The 19,981-nt window shown below is 42.8% G+C and overlaps 1 protein-coding gene across 1 annotated transcript in view; it reads right to left on the bottom strand.

The window, feature by feature from the left end:
• UNC13D (unc-13 homolog D) overlaps positions 1-19,981 on the bottom strand; it is a 104,770-nt gene that overhangs the window by 58,028 nt on the left and 26,761 nt on the right. Inside the window, exons 8-12 of the mRNA XM_088482534.1 lie at positions 16,600-16,644; positions 8,172-8,240; positions 5,883-5,952; positions 5,674-5,778; positions 2,488-2,577 (exon numbers count right to left, since the gene is read on the bottom strand). Of these exons, the coding sequence (XP_088338660.1) occupies positions 2,488-2,577; positions 5,674-5,778; positions 5,883-5,952; positions 8,172-8,240; positions 16,600-16,644 (379 nt within the window). The remainder of the gene's footprint in view (positions 1-2,487; positions 2,578-5,673; positions 5,779-5,882; positions 5,953-8,171; positions 8,241-16,599; positions 16,645-19,981) is intronic.

Below are 19,981 nucleotides of genomic sequence, written 5' to 3'. Positions count from 1 at the left end.
ATCAACCAAAGCCAGTAACGACACTTTATAGTACTGTTTGTGCAATAGTTTTTTTTATATTAAAAGCCTCCCATTTAGTATTTAGGATTTGGAGAGGGATTTCCATGGATCTGGACCTCTGCATTTACTTAAATTACTGGTATATATTTGCAGTTTAATCTTCCTAACATCCATATCTTTTGGACAATTGGCTTGCTCCACATTGAGTGTCTTTATCGGATTCTTTGGTTCAATGAATTTATAAAGTTTGAATAAGTGTGCATTTACTGATGCAATTCCTGCAAGTCTTGTTGATGAGAACTGATCACAGAGACCAATTTTGACTTCTAAAGCTCCAGTACCTCTGAATTCTCTTAGGTTATGTGGGTGAGGTTTACTTTCAAGGTCTATTTCTCTTTGCCTAGCTTCTCCCACCTCTCTCTTATGGCTGTGTGCACGTCTATGCATGGTAAAAGGGACTCCATCTCTTGCTACATGCTGCAATTTTATCTTTAAAGAATGGACTTCTAGTCTCCTGGCTACGTACAATACTCCCAGATTTTGATGCACATTTGCTATTTCTAGATTTCAGAGTCAGGTCCTTTACTAATTCCATGGTGCAAGTGTATCAGAGACAGCTACAAGCTACCACTGTGGTATCTTCACTGGTCTCTGATATTTGTCAGCTTTGGTCTTTCAAAAGCGCAGGTCCTGTTCAATCTCCATAAGGTGGACATGCTCCACTTTCAACTGAGAGTTTATAATTTCCCTTCATAATAACAAACACTTCTTTGACATATGATTGCTGAGTTTTCCCATTCATTGTTTCCCCAGCTGAATTAGCAGTCCATGGTATGTTGCTTCTACCATAGCACCTAACTGGTCCAACTTAGACACCATTTTCATGACATACTGGTCATGTACATCTCATATAAGAGCTTATTGCTCCATGACTTAGAGACTTGGCAAGTTCTCTGTGTCCCTTTTTGGCAGAAGTTGTTATGCTGTACGCTGTGATTAGTAGCTCCCTCATTTTTTCTTGCATATTGGGTTGATGTTTTTTTCAATTAAGAGTCCTTGTGCAATCTGGTTTATTATTCTTCCCATTCTGGGACACAGTTAACCTGTTATGCTACATAAGGGGACTGATCATTTATAAGGGCTGGACACTTATGGACAACCCACCTCTTTAACTAGCCACAACAAACCCCCACAAGTATTAAAATACTAATCCATCCATGACTAACGGCATAGAGAGGAGAGCTCTGTAAGCATGGCTAGACATACTGGTCAAACTACTGATATGTAGTCATTGATGTATCTTATTGGACAGAGGATGAAGCATATCAAATCAGGTGTCACATACATTACACACACGGCCACCCTAGATGGTTAATTTGCTACAATTTAGGTAGGTAGCATTTAGTCCACTGATGATAACAGCTCCTCTTCTCTCCATGTTATTTGTGGCAGACTGCAGCCTTGATGCAGGTAATGGTGGTGTCACTACAATATTGAAGACTACATGTGGTGTTCGCAAAAATAAGCATTCCCCGAATGCTGTGCTCCAACCATAATACAGCAGAAATATTAACAATGTTTTGTGCGTGATTCTTTTTTTAAAGTGGGTGGTGAATTAAAAATAAAGTGTCAAGCTTTTAAGTGTGTATTATTAGTTTTAGGATGATTTTTCCAGCGAAGAACGACCCGAGAAAAGAAAGATATATAGTGTGTACTGTAAAACATAATTGTGGTAAATTATGGCACTCACCTCTCCAATTAAAATAACCATAAAGCTATATCACCTTCAAGGTTAGTGAATAAATCCCTGCTGACATGGGTCACGTCACGATGAGCAGCTGAAGTTAGTAAATAATCTTGTTCTATTTCTAACTTTGCCTTTTCTGAATTTCTTTATTGTTTACTTTTTATTATGACTTACCTATATATTTGTTATGACTGATTAAAGTCTTCTAGTTTTTGTACAACCAGCGCAGGGCATTTTTATGCAATTTTAAACCAGGACGGAAATCTCACATTTTGTATTACCGGTATATGCTACAAGATCACCAATGCCGGTTGAGATTTGATGCATAATCAGTATACAGAATACACTATATTCTTTTTATGATACCGTATCTCTTGAATCCGTATGTGATGAAAACCACAAAGAAATTAATTCCTTACATATTTCCTAAAGTAGTCCCCACATCAGAAGGGACGTGGCCCATGTCAGCAGGAACGTGGCTCATATCAACAGAGAAGTGATTTACTAGCCTTGAGGATGATCATTAAAATAACAACTTTATGGTTATTTTACATGCCTAAAATAAATAAAAGAGGTGAGCACCATAATTGCCATCTACCTTAAATATTTACATCCTACATCCCTTTTTCAGGCAGTGTTATGGGAAGTTCCTTCTTTTTCTGTCTGCAATCATATGGATTGTATCAAGTACTCCCAACATTGGAATTATCACAAGTCTGCCACCATTATTTGTGTTATACCTTGTGGCTAGTGATCTCATGACGTACAAACTGCTGTAGTAGCTGGCGGTGGACAATGTAGCTGGGATTTCTGCTCAACATTGTTGCTCTCTGGAAGTACATAGATCAGAAAAACAGTAGTCAACAGTCTGTATAGGGAAGACAGCATAGACAGTAATATCATGATGTTATGTCATATCTTTCTTACAGGAACATAACTACCTCCCAAGGACTACTTACAAGCAGTGCAAAAGAATGGATACCAAGAATGATGGAGTTCAGTAAAATCCTTAAATAACCACCAAAACCTCAATTACTTCATTACTCTAACTACATTGTCCAGGAGTTATAAAAGTACAAATATCTTCAAAGCACTGTATGTCTCATTCAAATTATATAATAGGATAATTTCCAGCTCAGCAAGGGATCCATAAGGCTTAGAAATCAGTTTTTTTGCTTTACTGTGCTATCAGGGGCTTTAGCCCCACAACTCACACTGTCCTGGGTGATTTTGAAAAATGTAGAAGGACTGTTTATTAAAGTATAATATAAAAAATTACACATCTTGTCTGGGACATGACAAGTGCATTATTGCAAATACAAGACTATAATGAATAGTGCAGGGTGAATTTAATGGCACTTGCTACTTTAATGAGAGACCGATCAGTACCTGGAGTTTTCTATTTATATAAAGAAGTTGGGGAGAAAAAAACTAAAAATATATACAGGTTGAGTCTCCCATATCCAAAAATGATTGCGACCAGGGGTATTTTGGCTAACGGAATACTCCGTATTTTGGAATATTTGCATATCATAATGAAATATCTTGGGAATAAGACCCCAATATACACACAGAATGCATGTATGTGTTATATACACCTTATACACACAGCCTGCAGGTAATTTTATACAATATTTTCAATAATTTTGTGGCTCAAACAAAGTTTGTGTACAGAAATGAAATTAATTTCAGTTTCATATACACCTTATACACACATCCTGAAGGTAATTTTATACAATATTTTTAATAATTTGTGCCTTAGACAAAGTTTGTGTGCATTGAACCATCAAAAATCAAAGTTTTCATTATCTCAGTCATGCCAAAATTATTCAGTTTTTCAGAACATTCTGTATTTCGGAATATTTGGATATGGGAGACTCAACCTGTATATATAACTCTGTACCTTTACATGGGAGAAATTACTTATTGCAGGGCTTACACTGAATTATTATGGGTCACAGAAACTCCTATGAACCTAGCAATGCTGGTCTTAATGATTCTATTTGTTGTTCTTTCCAGAGTCAGGGACCCTGGAAGGCTTTCTATGGTTTAATTAATGTGCACAATGAAAATGTTCACTTTTAGGTTAGCCACAAAACCACTAGTTTAGCATCATGTACCATATGGCTTATTATTATTTATTTATTACCAGTTATTTATACAGCGCACACATATTCTGCAGCGCTGTACATAGAATATTCGGCCATTCACATCAGTCCCTGCCCCAGTGGAGCTTACACTCTATATTCCCAACCACATGCTCAAATACACACACTAGGGGTAATTTGTGTTAGGAGCCAATTAATCTACTAGTATATTTTTGGAGTGTGGGAGGTAACGGGAGCACCCAGAGGAAACCCACGCAAGCACAGGGAGAATATACAAACTCCACACAGTTAGGGCCATAGTGGGTATCGAACTAACGACCTCAGGCCCTGATTCAGAGCCGGACGCTCTGACAGAGCGCTCGCTCCGAATCAGGGTGTCTTTTTTTTTTTTTTCTTTATGGAGCGGCCTCCTGTCCGTTCGCATTGTTGTGGGTTGCCACCCACAGCTAATGCGAGCGGTCAGGATGATGGTCGCGATGGTCAAGACCATTGCAACCATCGGGCTTGCGACGAGACCCTTGTGGTAGGGTCTCGTGGCCGCAAGCCCCAGAGAGCTTTCGGCTCAAACAGAGCCGAAAGCTCTCCCACTGACATCACTTGTGATGTCAGTGGGGCCGCCCCCAAATGGTAGGCGTTCTCATGGGAACGCCTCCGTCTGGGCAGCCACCCCCCCCGGCCCGCCCACCAAAGGCGGCGTGCTGTCACTCAACATCGACAGCACGCCCCCTTTGATGCGAGACCCGGAGCGACGGATTGTCCGCCGCTATCCGGATCTCGCGCATGCGCACGATGGAGTCAGCTCCGTCGTGCGCATGCGCTCTGGGCCACCATCGACCTGGTTGCGAGCGCTCAGCACTCGCGACTGGGTCTGAATCAAGCCCTCAGTGCTGAGAGGCAGTAATGCTAACCATTACACCGTCTATGCTGCCCACCGTCTGTGCTTACATTTACCATGAACGTGAGGGCCATTAGGACTGTCATTGCATGTTTTACTCTTGCGTGTCTTAAATATCTGATTTATAAAATTTGTTGGTGTTTGCTTGTTAGTCTGTCCGGTTATGCATTCAGACACCCCTGCACCGATTGGGATTATACCAACGCGAGGTGGTCCAGTTGGATCCTGCCCAGGTTTTAGGGAGGTTAAGGTCCTGGTCAGACATCCCGTTGGTGTATGCTGGGCTGAACTTTGAACTGGGGAGTCTGTTCTGAGCCTTCCATTGGCTGGATTTGGACGAAAACTTCACAGAGTGGTAACACTGGATCCCAGAAAACATACTAGGGGGTTGAGGTCTCAGTCAGACCTCCAGTTGATGTATGCTGGGCTGAACTTTGACCTGGGTAGCCTGTTCTGGGCCTTCCACTGGATGGATTTTGATTAAAACAATTGGTCAATGGTCTGAAATGACTAATGGAGTGGTTGAGGTCCCGGTTGGACCTCACAGCGAAGTGCGCCGGGCAGAACTTTCCTCATGGGTGTGATGGAAGAGCTGCTTATTTTTAAAATATTGACAGTTACATCCAATTCATTGATAACTTAATAACTTGAAGATTTAAAGCCAGGCAATGCCTGGTACTTCAGCTAGTTCATATTATATTGGTGACTTTCCACAGAAGTCTAATGTGTGAAATGACTCCCATTATAAGTATAAAGATGAGACCTGATCTCTGAGACCTCAAAGGAAGCTGAGAATTGAAGGCCTTTCACATAGAGAAAAGCATAGTCTCTCCGTAATTGTGCCCTTTCACTCTTAATTTAAATAATCATGCGATAGAATACTGAAAAGTCATGTGAGAAGGTGATGATTTGCATGTTCTCACCTTTTTGTGTGTAAGAAGGAACTGCAGGTGGCATTGTCCTCTTTCTGGATAAGTCTCTGTCCGAGGTTCTAGATTGTACCAACGGTCCTCCTTACACTTTAGATCCTGTGCATAGATAATCACATATCTGCTTTAGATTATGCAATATAAGGAATAATCCATCTCTTCTGCATGTAAATGTGAATGCAGTACTTTAGTCATGTTCTCACCCGTAGTCGCAGAACCACATTGCCTAGAAAGTCATCTTGACCTTTGTCCTTACGAGCATCTTTAAATATCCTGGAAAACCAAGGTAAATGTGCAAGTCAAACTTGGAAGACAGTAAAAAATACAAAAACTATTTCTGGATAACCTTTTGAGAAAGGAGAGGGGCAAGTAGTAACTCAGCATAGGGAACACATACATATTATATAATGTGTCTTTACATATGTTCTAATGCTATGTAGGAACTCAAGGCAAAGATATATACCTCACCCATACTTATTACCTCCCAAATACATGCACACAGAACGATCTAACAGTTACAGTATAGATCACTACTCCCTAGATTTATTGTTCTTTGTCTTCTCATGGCAAACTGTAGATACATACACTATGTAATAATTACCATAGGTGCAAGAGGTGCAGCTGCTATGGGGCCCAGTGCTGAGGGGGGCCCATCTTCCTTGTCAAAGTTACATGTGTTATATGCATGTTTCACCTTTGGGTGGTACATAGGGGCCCTTACAAACTTTTGCTATGGGGCCTTCAAATACCTAGTTACTCCCCTGGATACATATCACCTAGCTGTCAGGGGCTGTTTTTTTTGTGGACCTGGGGTGGATACAGGAGGGGACACAGAATCAGAACTGTAGAAAAACTTGGGTTGTTTAATGAATGGAATGGTAGACATGAAAGAACCAAGTCCAGAGCAAAAGTGGAAATTGGTCAGAGTCAAATAATAAGTCCAGCAGCAAATAATAAAATCCAGAATGAAGGTAACACGAGTGGAGCGATAATGTTTAGATATGTCCAGAGGGAACCAAACTGTAGACAGGGGTCGATGTGGTAAGGAGGAAGTCTGGCTGGTGAGTGGGTATACAACAGCAGCGGGAGGAGGCAGTTGCTGGCAGGTGCTGGGAATCCGGAGGCTACCTGAAACCGGCAGGGAGCTAGGCAGAACTGAAGTCAGCTGCGTAGAGGAGCTCAGATAAGTCTGACCAGACTCGGCTGATACACGTTGCACTGGCAAAGTAAGGAAGCTGTGATCTCCCTTAAATCCCCAACAGCATAGCGCGATTGGCCGGACAGAACTGCTGACCTTTAGGGGATTTGTTCCCTAGGTCATATGGCCCAATGCAAGATAGCGGCGCACATAGAACTACAGCTTGGGAACACTGTGCAATACTCCCATGCTGGCACGGCCTACCAACAAGGAACCACCAGATGCACCCCGTGCCGGTCTTCATACTCCAGCACCGCCACCGGATGGCCCATGCCAGAGCGCCCTAACGGGCAAAGACAGCGGACTTACCGGTAAGGAACCCCTGGTCATAACACTAGCTAGTCAACTGAAATAATTTCCAAATTAAATTCCAATAAATCAGATGACAGGTAAGCAAAGTATTTTTAACAATAGCCTAGCATAGCTACATTCTGCTTTCCTAGTGGATAAATGGCCCTTAATAGAAATGCACTAATCAGGGCAGGGACTCAGGTAGTTCTGTTATATAATTAGATGACATTTACAAGATAAAATGTTAAGAGTAAATAAAGTAACAAACAGCAAGCTGCACTGAGGAAGCCAAACAAGGCCCAAACAGATGGATGTGTACGAGTGTACATCATGAGCTGTGATCTCAAAAACAATCAGGCACTACCCATTCTATTCTCCTTTTGGAGTTTCTTATTTGAAAAAAAAAAAGCAAACTACAGTCAAAAGAAGGTAAACAGCAGGAGATATAGTGCTATATAAACACATACCTCCTAGCTGCCCTATGTTTACAATTACAGTACACAGTCATCACTAATAACTGCATTTGCACCAACCACATCCTTGGTGCAGAAGATCCGACTGAAATCAGATGGATCGCTGTATACGATCACCTCTGATAATAACTCTGCCTACATGCCTACTAGTGCTATTTTTTACATGTGAACACCCCACTACCACCCAGTAATGCCCATTCAGCTGTAATTGAGAGGTGTCCAACCCAGCATTGGTCGGAAATGATCTAAGTTGCACATACATGCAGGCCGGGATACATGTACAGTTTGCTACAATTTACAAGATCCTTTAAAATTGAAAATTGCATGCAGGTCAGAATCAGGCCCAAAGTGACTTGTCCAAGGTCCCAGCAATGGCATGTCTCAGTTGGGTGGCATATATGCTTTGCGGTGTTTTGCAAGGTATTGTTGTATTTGTATGTCTAGTTAGGTGGGTGTTACCATGTAAGAAAGCATGATAAGGCACGTGTTTTGCTTTATGTTGTCAGGTAAGTAGCCATTCAAATTCTTACCTCTTCAATCCATGCAAATCCGTGAGCTCCCCCAGCTTTGTTCTGACAGATTCCACATCATCTGAGTCCCTGTGCGATTAGAGAAGGAGACAAGGTAGACAGCTTATAGAATGAAAATCACAGAGCAAAACATAGAATTTAGGAGGAGGACATGATCCAGAATTTCTGTATGAATACTTTACATATTTTGTCAGAGTACCAGAAGCAAAACCTGTCTTGTGTGATGGTTGTAATCTCCTGAAAATGCTAGAAGTTAAGTTTAACCAATCATCTGTGGTAGCAACAACACTGAAGCAACAAGCATCTTCCTATGATACTTGGGAGGCAGATGTATGTGAAAAGTATTTAGAAAAAAAGAGAAAACACCACTAGACAAGAACATTGTGAGAGGAACTCCAAGTGAACCCAATTTCATATGAAACCACTACTCTCTTATAAAATCATTGAGTACATTAATGATAATGGGTTAGTTATACTAAATTATAAAAAGTGAATTAACTTTTAAAAGGTGCTAATCAATAAATTAGACACTTTTGTACTTGGAGCATCTGCTGTCATGTGGGTGAGTTGGTGATAGGTTCCTCCTATTGGCTGATGGAAATCAGTGATATATACAGGGGGCTGTACATTCCTAGGTTCTTAGAAGACACAGCATGCATCTAAGACTGGGTACACAACTGAACGATAATCCTAATCGGACCAACATATCATCTGGTCGTCCGATTGGCCGTACACACAATAGGCACCAAGTCGCATACGATATTGAATTGAAGATAAAGCGCTCCTCCACCAGGAAGGGAATAATTTTGAAAATGTATATAAATACTTTAAGTGAATAGATGGTCACTCTGATGTACACGGCATTGTGTAAGTCACTTTGTCCAAGTCAATAATTCTGCAGTGGACAGCCGGTATGGAGGTGATTTCAATCAATCCAGATACATCTCCAGTATAATGCTTCACCAGATATTTCTCTTGCCTGCTGGCAGACATAACACTGGCTGCTCCCTGTCTCTGCTGCTTCCTCAATATCCTCCAATTCAGCATGCAGGATCCGGGGGCTCTGGGCCTGGTTCAGACCCGCTCGCGAGCGCTGAGCGCTCGCAAGCGGGTCGATGTTGGCCAAGTGCACATGTGCACGAGGGAGCTGGCTCCATCGTGCGCATGCGCGAGACCCGCATAGTGACGGGCAAGCCATCGCTATGGGTATCGCTACAAAGGGGGCGTGCTGTCGATGTTGAGTGACAGCACGCCCCCTTTGGTGGGCGTGCCGGGGGCGTTGCTGCCCAGACGGAGGCGTCTCCATGGGAACGCCTACCTTCTGGGGCCGGCCCCACTGACATCACAAGTGATGTCAGTGGGAGTGCTTTTGGCTCTGATAGAGCCAAGAGCACTCCAGGGCTTGCGGCAGATGAGATCCTACCACAAGGATCTCGTCGCAAGCCTGATGGTCTTGACCATTGCGACCATCTTTTTGGCCGCTCGCTATAGCTGTGGGTGGTCACCCACAGCTATGCGAGCAGCCAGGAGGCCGCTCTAAAAAAGAGAGGGAGGGCCCTGATTCAGAGCGAGCGCTCTGGAAGAGCGTCCGGCTCTGAATCAGGCTGTCTGTGTGTGAGCGGTTACATGGTCTGAATCACATGATCTCCCAACCAGAAAATATCGTATGCAACCCACAGGAGCGCTCAATTGTGCATATACACTATACGATTTAGAGGACTTGTCGTTCCAATACTCCAAATCGTCCAGATATCGTTCAGGTGTGTACTTGGCATCACCACATTTTTAGTCTCCTTCAGCACTATACATATAATGTACAGTTGCACAGGAATATATTTTTGTTTATTAGTGATAACTTTAAGTTCAAATCATATAACAATATAATTAAATCAAATAAATATTGTATTAAATCAATTAAAAGATGACTTGATATCTGGGCAAATTGCAGGGAGATAATAATAATAATTATTATTATTATTATTAACAGTTATTATATAATGGCAGCATATTCTGTTGCGCTTTACAATTAGGAACAAACAGTAATAGAACAGGACTGGGTACTAAAGACACATAGACCCTTTTCCCTCAGACATAGAGGTAAGAGGGTTCTGCTCTCGCAAGCTTACAATCTATAGGGAAATAGGCATTGACACACAAGGATTGGTGCATATTGCAAATTGGTCCAGCCAGATTGCAGAGGTTCTTGGTGGTCAGTATGATCCAGTCACACAGGAATGTTGGCCAAGGGTCAAGTGGATGTGAAAGAGAAAATATGTAGAGTTATGTCTAGCTTATGGAGGTTATGTGGGTGGTTCTGGAATTTGATAAGCTTGTGTGAAGAGGTGAGTTTTCAGGGAACGTTTGGAGACTAAAGAAAAGTCTTATTATGTATTGGGAGGACATTCCACAGAATATTGACAGACCAAAAAAAGTTCTGTAACAGTGAATGGGAGTAGGTGATGCATTTGGATGACAGATGCTGATCTTGTGTAGAGCGCAGAGGTCGGGTTGGTAGATATTTTGAGATAAGCAAAGAGATGTACAGTATGTTGGTGTAGTTTCTTTAATAGCCTTATGTGTAAGTAAATGTATTTTATATTGAATTTGGTAGCATGCAGGTAACCAATGGAGGGGTTCACAGAGTGGGGCAGCAGATGATGAATGTTTAGCGAGGAAGATCAGCTTCGTAGCTGCATTCAAAATGGATTGTAGTGGTGAGAGTTTCGTAAGGTAAAGAAGCTATTGCAATAATCAATGTGAGAGGTAACTGCATTAATGAGAGTTTCTGCCATGTCTTGTGTAAGATATGGTCGCATTCTGTATATGGTTTTTAGATGTATGTTACATGATTTGGAAACAGACTGAATGTGGGGAACAAAGAACAGTTCAGAGTCAAGGGTAATACCTAGGCAGCGGGCTTGTGGGGTGGGGTTGATTGTCGAGTTATCAATAGTGAAAGACATATCAGGTTGGTAAATACTATTGGCCAGATTATTTTTATTTAGAATTATTAATTCTGCTTTGGAAAGATTAAATTTGAGGTGACAAGATGACATTCAAGATCAAATGGCATAAAGACAAACCAATACAGATGGTGACTAATCTGGAGAATAGGTAGATTTCGGTATCATCCACATAATCATGATACTGAAATCCAAAAGAGCTGATAAGTTTGGCAGGAGATGTGGTATAGATTGAGAAAAGCAGGCGGCTGAGGCTTACGGGACTGAGCCTTACGGGACTCCAACTGATAGAGGTAGCAAAGAGGAGGTGGATTCAGAGAACCATACTTTGAAAGAGCAATTTGTTAAGAACCTCGTATGATGAGAACCAGGATAGGGCTGTGTCCTGAAGACCTAAGGATAGTAGTGTTTGTATGAGTGGTCAACAGAGTTAAATGCAGTAGATCTAAGGGAATGATGACCTTAAGACTTGGCAGTATCAGATCATTCACTATCTTAGTCAGTGCTGTCTCTGTGGAGTGTTGGGAACGAAAGCCTGACTGAAGTGGGGCAAGTAAAGAAAGTGTGTGAGGCAGGTGTAGGCAAGCCTCTCAAGTAGCTTGGAGATGCATGGGAGCTGATGGATGGGAAGGAAATTTAGAAAAAGTTAGGGTCAGAATTTTGTTTTATTAGAATAGGAGTAATCACTACATGCTTGAATACGGATGAAAAGACACCAGTAGAGAGATTATATATTTTAGTTAAGGTTGGAATGAGCGCAGGAGACAGAGCTCTATTGATTTTTGACTGTATAAGATCAGGTAGTAGAGTAGAAGGATGAGAGTGTAGATTCATCTTCATTTGTGCAATCAAATGAAAAGAAGGTGCCAGTGGGTTCAAGGAAGGAAACGAGCAGGTTGCTGGCTGATGAAGTGCATACTATTTAATTTCGGATCTTATCAATCTTGTCCTTCAAATAGGAAGTAGATCTTGTGCACTGATAGTAGCAGGTAGGTTGGGTGCAAGAGGAGTTAAGAAGTGATTTAAATGTATTAAAAAGTCGCTTAAGGTTAGAAGCTTGGGCAGAATTGAGAGATTGGAAATATGTTTGTTTGGAACCATACAATAAGAGAGAGTTCTATATGTGAGAAAGTCACTTAGAATACGAGATTTTCAACAGTGACATTCTACTTTATGTGAGAGTTTTTGTAGGTGTCTTGTTAATTTAGAATGCCATCTAAGTCTATGAGAAGTGTGATGGGTACCTGGGGCCACTTCATCGAGAGCTATTTCTAGAGATTAATTATGGTGTGATACAGCAATCTCAGGAGAAGTGAATGTAGAAATTGGTGAGAGTAGTGGTTGCAGAGAGGTGGAAAGTTGTTGAAAATGAATAGTGTTAATATTTCTATGGGTTATAGGAGGCTTGGAAGACTTCACTGACACTGAGGTTGAAATAATAGAGGAGAGCCTACAGGTGATCAGGTTGTGATCTGAGAGAGGAAACGGTATTGCAGGTCTGTCAGGCGATGACGCTGATGACACATGAGAGGGTGCATTGTCAGCAACATAGCGGGTACACCCTGTCCAATGTGGACGCTATGGGGACATATTGTCTAGTATGTACCCAGCTTTAATGAAATCTGAAACTGAGCATAGTCTGGTGAATACAAGATCAAGGCAGTGGCCCTCCTGATGAGTAGAGGAGACAAGGGGAGATGTACTAAGCCTTGGAGAGAGATAAAGTACCAACCAATCAGCTCCTAACTGTCAATTTTCAAACACAGCCTGTAAAGTGTCAGGTGCTGATTGGTTGGTACTTTATCTCTCTCCAAGGGTTAGTACATCTCCTCCTCTGGGAGAGACCGAGAAATAAGGTTAGAGAAAGTAGTTTGAAAGCAGAAGGAGATTGTGAACTATCAATAGGAGTATGGATATCACCCATGATGATGGTGGGGATGTCAGAGGATAAAACGTGAGGAAGCCAGGGAGGAAAATGTTGCAGAAATTGTTGGTGTGGCCCAGGAGGGCAATAGATAGCAGCAACACGCAGAGAATATGGAGTGAAAATCCTGATCGAAAGTACTTCAAACAATGTAAATGTGAGTGATGGAACTCCAGAACTCCCTCGTGCGGCTCCAACATACACTCCCGCCAGGGGTGTGGCCTACCATAAGGGGTGTGGCCTATCCGATATCCCGATTGTATCACTCCGGGAGTGTGCCCAGCATTTCCGGAGATGCTAGGCTTCCCCCGGAGACCTGTGCCTGCAATGCCGGCTCCTCTAACCGGATAGTCATCATATATGTGCACATAATGAACTACCTATTACAATTACAATGACTGTTAATATAGTGACTCTGTGTCATCCTTTCAGTAGGGGTCCTTCCTGAATCTGTATGTAATGCCGGCGAGTACTTAGCCGGTGGATCAAATACCGACAGTGGCAGCCAGACGGAACGAAATCCTGACTGCAACAGGTAAGTACCCTAACCCTCTCCTCTCCCTACCCTAACCCTCCCTTAGTGGTGCTTAACCCTAACCCACCCGAGGGAGGTGCCTAACCCTATCCCCCCCTGGTGGTGCCTAACCCAGTGGCGGGCTGGGCCGGGGGGCAGGGTGCCATCTGCCCTCCGGGCCGGTACAGTAGTGCAGTACTAGGGTCCCCGCTGCGCTGCATATATTCATATGCCTGACAGCCGGGAAGTTTCTGCCTTCCTCCTGGATGTGTCAAGCTGCGGCACAGCGCAGCTAGCATAAGGGACCGGCAGATACAGACAGGGTCAGGGGCGGGCTGGTCCTGTCCTATGCTCTCCTCCTCTGCCAGGCAGCGGTGGTTCTCTAGTTAAAAAGTATAATTGCCGCGGTAGGGCTGCTGCGCATGCCCAGCCCCAGCAGCCCTCCCATGGGCCTTTGCTGTTTGCTGAGCTGCATGATGTGCTGCGGCAGCATGTTGAGCTTTCCCCTCCCACCGAGTCATTCCAGATCAGCTAGGGCCCTCTGCCTCTTTGCAGCCGGGGTGACACAGTCACAGGATCCTCTTCTGTGGCCCTTCTCTGAGAGGCAGGGCGGAGTGCACGGTCCAGCCTGTCCTTGGCTCCATTCATCCGCTACTGTCCCCGGCCTGCTCTGTCTCCTGCCTGCACAAGAAGAGACTATATAGCTCAGTGTGCAGAGAGGAGCTCCTGCCCTGGAATTTCCCATCCTGGAGGAACCACCCCCAGCCACAGTGAGCCTGGCAAAAGTAAGTTAAAATAGTGCTTCCAATATATAAAGGGGGGCGGGGGGGGGGGGTGTAAAATATATAAGGGGTGAGAGATGATATGTATAAGAGATAATGGGTATAAAATATATAAATAGTGGAAGGTGATGGGTATGGAACATATAAGGGGGATTACACAAAACTATAAAATATGTAAAAAGGGTAAGAGTATATGGGGCACAAAATGATAGATAAAATAAATATACAGGAAATACTGGACGGGATGGGGCATAAAATCATTAAATATATATATGGAAAGTGTAGGGTAGGGGTATTTATTACATATATATGTGTAACAGACTAGGGTGTGCAACTGTGATAAAAGAAATAACATGATTGACACTCTCCGGTTTTCATGAAAAGGATATATTATAAAAAGCTTGATGTCAGCTTTTTGTAATAAATCTTTTATAATACAGAATATCTTTTTCATGAAATCTGAAGTGCCAATCGTGTTTATTGCTGTATTTACAGATGCACACGCTTGATTTTTTTTCCATGCTATGTGTCATTTTATTGTTATGTGTAATGTGTTTTAATTTTTAAGACAGTTCATCCACTTGTTCATATGGTCACTACATTGCCTTGAGCACAATCTCCTTTTGTACATTGTGATTGTCAATTAAGCTGGGTACACACTGATATGATGTTGTTACGATTTGGCCGATTTAGCCAAATCGTAATGACATTTTGTGAAGTGTGTATGCACAATATGTGAGCTCCCACAGACGCATGTGATGTCAATATTGCTCTAATGTGCCCCCGTTTGGCCGACACAATGTCCGGGTACACATCGTCAAGTATGTACCCACCTTTAGACAATATGGCATATTAGTCCATTTTTTATTTTATATTTTCATTTTTTATTAGTTAAATGCCTCTCTGACCTCCTCACATGCCACTTTTTTGCCATATGAACCCTTCTCATGCCCCTTTATAAACTGGTTCTGTTTAATAACATGACCTGGTGTGTAATTTTTGTCTTACTGTGGGTGACAGCCTAAACAAATATTATAAGATTTTTTTTCCCACCACGGAAGGTAGTATCTGGAGATGGTGTTATCCTATCGGGGCCAAGTTCACAGTGTGCTTGTAGGGGCCACTTGCTTGTGTTTGCCCCCTAGGCTGAAAGTTGCCAGCCAGCCCCTGGCCTAACCCTAAGCCCCCCTTTTCCCTACCCTAACCCTAAGTCCTCCCGTGGGTCCCTAAACCTAAACCCGCAGCTAAACGCTAATACACCCGGCTTACCTTGGTTCTGTATGCCAGGTGTCAAGATTTTGCAGTGGGGCTAATGATAGGATTCGGGATTTCGGCACCTATCTTTGGTCCCATGTCGGGATGTCAGTGTCGGGATATCGTCGTATCCTGACTGCATCCAGTCCTTCCAATATATGCCATTTTAATAGAACGTTTCTTAGCTAGTCATGTCTTATATTAATCTACTGTTTGTAGTGTCACATTTATTGTGTTCAAATATGATATAATAAATAGCTTCACTTTTTATCAAATAAGCCATTTTTATGTCAATATATTTATAACCACTTTAGCGCTGTTCCTATACTTATGCTATTAGACCGTTAAGATTACGCTATAAACTGTAATTAAATGCTAGAAGCAGGGGGTGGGGGCAATTAACTGCATGGGAATTGTGTCGCCAAGCCTGCGCAATTGTGTTATAGAGTGAGGGGACGTGTGGGCCCTTTAATTATCACAGGTGGTGGCAGTAAAAGGACGTGTGGTACCGTCTAGGTGCTCAAATTACTGCTCTATCAGGTATACATACTGAGGTCTCTGACATAAATGGTATGTGTGATGATAAGCAACTAAACACATTGCTCAATTATAGGCATCATTTTTTGGTTAGTACTTTTACTAAGGTCAAGGACATGTAATAAAAGGTTTTAAATAGAGCTGTACGAGTCTGTGCTTAGTGTATAGTATGCAAATCACTTATAGCCATCGAAACTATAAGAAGAACAGCAACAAAAATCTACAGAAAGTAAAATAACTCGTATATATCATTCATCAATATAGCAGTGCTACTACATTTGGAATATGCAAAACTGTTTTAGCAGCTTAAAGACACATACAGAATATATTATGGACAATTAAATATAATTATAAACAAAACTCTCCATCCCCTACATTTGTACTATATGAAATTCAAATACACACCCTATAACTATCAAACTGCTTACTGACACATCCATCAGTCAGCACTCACCACATGTCCATCTGAAACCAATCATGTTCCATGTCTTTCACTTCCCTGAAACATATAGAATAGTAAACTATTAAGATTGTTTTTATTGCACAATAAAACCACTGAACAGCTCCCCCCCTGTAATCATAAATGACAGTACAGGTTATATTTAATATTTACTTAACATTTTTAAACAATATTTTATGTCTTAAAATGAGGGTAGGCTTTGAGGTAATAGAATTTGGGTCCATTTTAGTCATACCTGGGCCCAGGTTAAAGATCACATTAGTTTGCTCCTATTCCCAGGGAAGGGCTCTCAACATTTGGCCTGGGCATAAACCCAAGAAAGTGTCCCTGGCTCTGCTAGCAGAGTGCTGAAACAAACAAATGGGATTTGTCACCACTACTTCAATTTACAACAGAGAAAGAATTCTACTGACAGCTATTAAATACACAGAGCATTACATATAATACAGAGACATTCTTGTGATTGATATACAATACAAAGGGCATTACAGGCAGGACCATCTGGCACTTCTGACAAATGCCAGAAGTGTCGATGACCTGATGGCCCGGTCCAGTCTCAAAAACCTGGCCGAGCAGCTCCGCCTCCCGGTACTGTGCTCGGCTGGGATATTGAAAGATGGAGGCATGCCGTGAGGCCAGGCCCCCTGTGACTCACGTAATTCCCCCGTGAGACTTCCCTTTTGTTGCGAAACCACGCTCTTTTTTGCAGACGAGCGCAGGGGGACTTCTGCAGCCCTAGTCCGTCCCCGATTACAGGACAGATAAATCAAATATATATCACCTTAGTAGCTGATTTACAATACAGACAACATTCTAGGGACCACTATACAAAGTGGATTCTTGTGACTAGTATATAGTGCTGACTTTGTAATGGCGGCCACTATATAATATAGATGCACAAATCTCATTTCAATGAGGACCAACAATTCTCTGCTGGCTTTTCAATGCAGACCTCCTTTTTCCATCTACTATGCAATGCAGAGCCCCCAAAATCCCTCTGTGTCAAATTTGGCCATTCTACACAGGGTAACCTATGTAGCGCACCCAAAATAGCTAACTCGCCTGGTACCTTTAGGGGGTATGATATAGGGGTGAGCGGGTTCGGATTTCTGAAATCCGAACCCCCCCGAGCCCCCCCGATCCGAGTCCGATCCGAGTCAGGCTCGACTTTTCCCGCCTGACTCGGATCTGAAATCGAGGCAAAACGTCATCATCCTGCCTTCCGAGTCTCGCGGGTTTTGGATCCTATATAAGGTACCCGCGTCGGCGCCATTTTCTCACTCGGCTGTGGACAGTGAAGAGGGAGGGTGGGAGTTAGGGCTGGCTGGGCTGTGTAGTGTAGTGTAGTGTAGTGTAGTGCTGCTGTTGTCCACTACTTCAAAGTCCATAGGGGCTGGCTGTGTTGTGCTGTGCTGCTGTTGTTAATAGGGGCTGTGTCCACTACTTCATAGTAAAGGGCCGGCTGGCTTGACCGTTAAAGGGTGCTGTAACCCCCAAAGTACACTCCAGTCCAAACCAAAAAAAAAATTATTTTCTGTGTTTGTGAATTGTGTGGGCAGTAGCCGCACGTGCATCAACAAAGTAGTGCCAAGCGTGCGCCTGTGTCATAAGTAAAGGGCCGGCTGGCTTGACCGTTAAAGGGTGCTGTAACCCCCAAAGTACACTCCAGTCCAAACCAAAAAAAAAATTATTTTCTGTGTTTGTGAATTGTGTGCGCAGTAGCCGCACGTGCATCAACAAAGTAGTGCCAAGGGTGCTGTAACCCCCAAAGTACACTCCAAACCAAAAAAAAAAATATTTTCTGTGTTTGTGACTTGTGTGCACTGTGGCTGCACGTGCATCAACAAAGGAGCAGCGCCAAGCGTGCGCCTGTGTCCCATAAGTAAAGAGCCGGCTGGCTCATTTCTTAAAGGGTGGTGTAACCCACAAAGTGCACTACTCTCCAGCAAAAATAAAAAAATATTTTCTGTGTTTGTGTGCGCTTTAGCCGCACGTATATATCAATATAACATAAATGGAGGACCAAACTTTCTCCGATAAAAATAAAATAGGGAAAGCTCAAGAACCACTTCCTCCTAGTGCTATTGCTGCTGCTGGGAGTTGTTCATCATCCCAGAGAGGAAGTAGGAACATCACTACTTTTACTAAACAATTGACCCTCCAACAGTCCCTAGCGATGAGGATGAAGTACGACAGCAGTCATCCTGAAGCAAAACGTATAACTGAGGCCTTGACTGCTATGTTGGTGTTAGACGTGCGTCCGGTATCCGCCATTAGTGCAGTGGGATTTAGACAATTGATGGAGGTAGTGTGTCCCCGGTTCCAAATCCCGTCTAGATTCCACCTGCATCCTCAAAGCAGCAGCGACAAGCGTGCGTCTGTCTGTTAAAGGATGGTGTAACCCTCAATGTGCGCTCCACAAACAATAAAAATATTCTTCTTCTTTTTTCTGTCTTTGTGAATTGTGTGGGCTGTAGCCGCACTTGCATCCTCAAAGCAGCAGCGACAAGCGTGCGTCTGTCTGTTAAAGGGTGGTGTAACCCTCAAAGTGCGCTCCACAAACAATAAAAATATTCTTCCTTTTTTTCTGTCTTTGTGAAATGTGTGGGCTGTAGCCGCACCTGCATCCTTAAAGCAGCAGCGACAAGCGTGCGTCTGTCTGTTAAATGGTGGTGTAACCCTCAAAGTGCTCCAAAAAATAAAAAACTATTTTTTTAATGTGTTTGTGACTTGTGTGCGATGTAGCCGCACGTGCATCAACATAGTAGCAGCGCCAAGCGTGCGCCTGTGTCATAAGTCAAGGGCTGGTTTGGACATCTGGTCCGGACTGAAGGACGTGCCAACAATTTCTGACAAGTCTACTGTCACTGCATATGATACTGTCCTCAAAGCAGCAGCGACGAGCGTGCGTCTGTCTGTTAAAGGGTGGTGTAACTCTCAAAGTGCTCCAAAAAAATAAAAAACTATTTTTTTAATGTGTTTGTGACTTGTGTGCGATGTAGCCGCACTTGCATCCTCAAAGCAGCAGCGACAAGCGTGCGTCTGTCTGTTAAAGGGTGGTGTAACTCTCAAAGTGCTCCAAAAAAATAAAAAACTATTTTTTTAATGTGTTTGTGACTTGTGTGCGATGTAGCCGCACTTGCATCCTCAAAGCAGCAGCGACAAGCGTGCGTCTGTCTGTTAAAGGGTGGTGACACCCTCAAAGTGTGCTACACAAACAATAAAAATATTCTTCTTTTTTTTTCTGTCTTTGTGAATTGTGTGGGCTGTAGCCGCACTTGCATCCTCAAAGCAGCAGCGACAAGTGTGCATCTGTCTGTTAAAGGGTGGTGACACCCTCAAAGTGCGCTCCACAAACAATAAAAATATTCTTTTT

The sequence above is a fragment of the Taudactylus pleione genome, unplaced genomic scaffold, assembly GCF_031769625.1.
Source record: "Taudactylus pleione unplaced genomic scaffold, aTauple2 ptg000290l, whole genome shotgun sequence".
In the NCBI taxonomy this organism is placed as follows: domain Eukaryota; kingdom Metazoa; phylum Chordata; class Amphibia; order Anura; family Myobatrachidae; genus Taudactylus; species Taudactylus pleione.
Note: the sequence above shows the minus strand (reverse complement) of the source record. Positions and strands in the feature narration are given on the sequence as shown.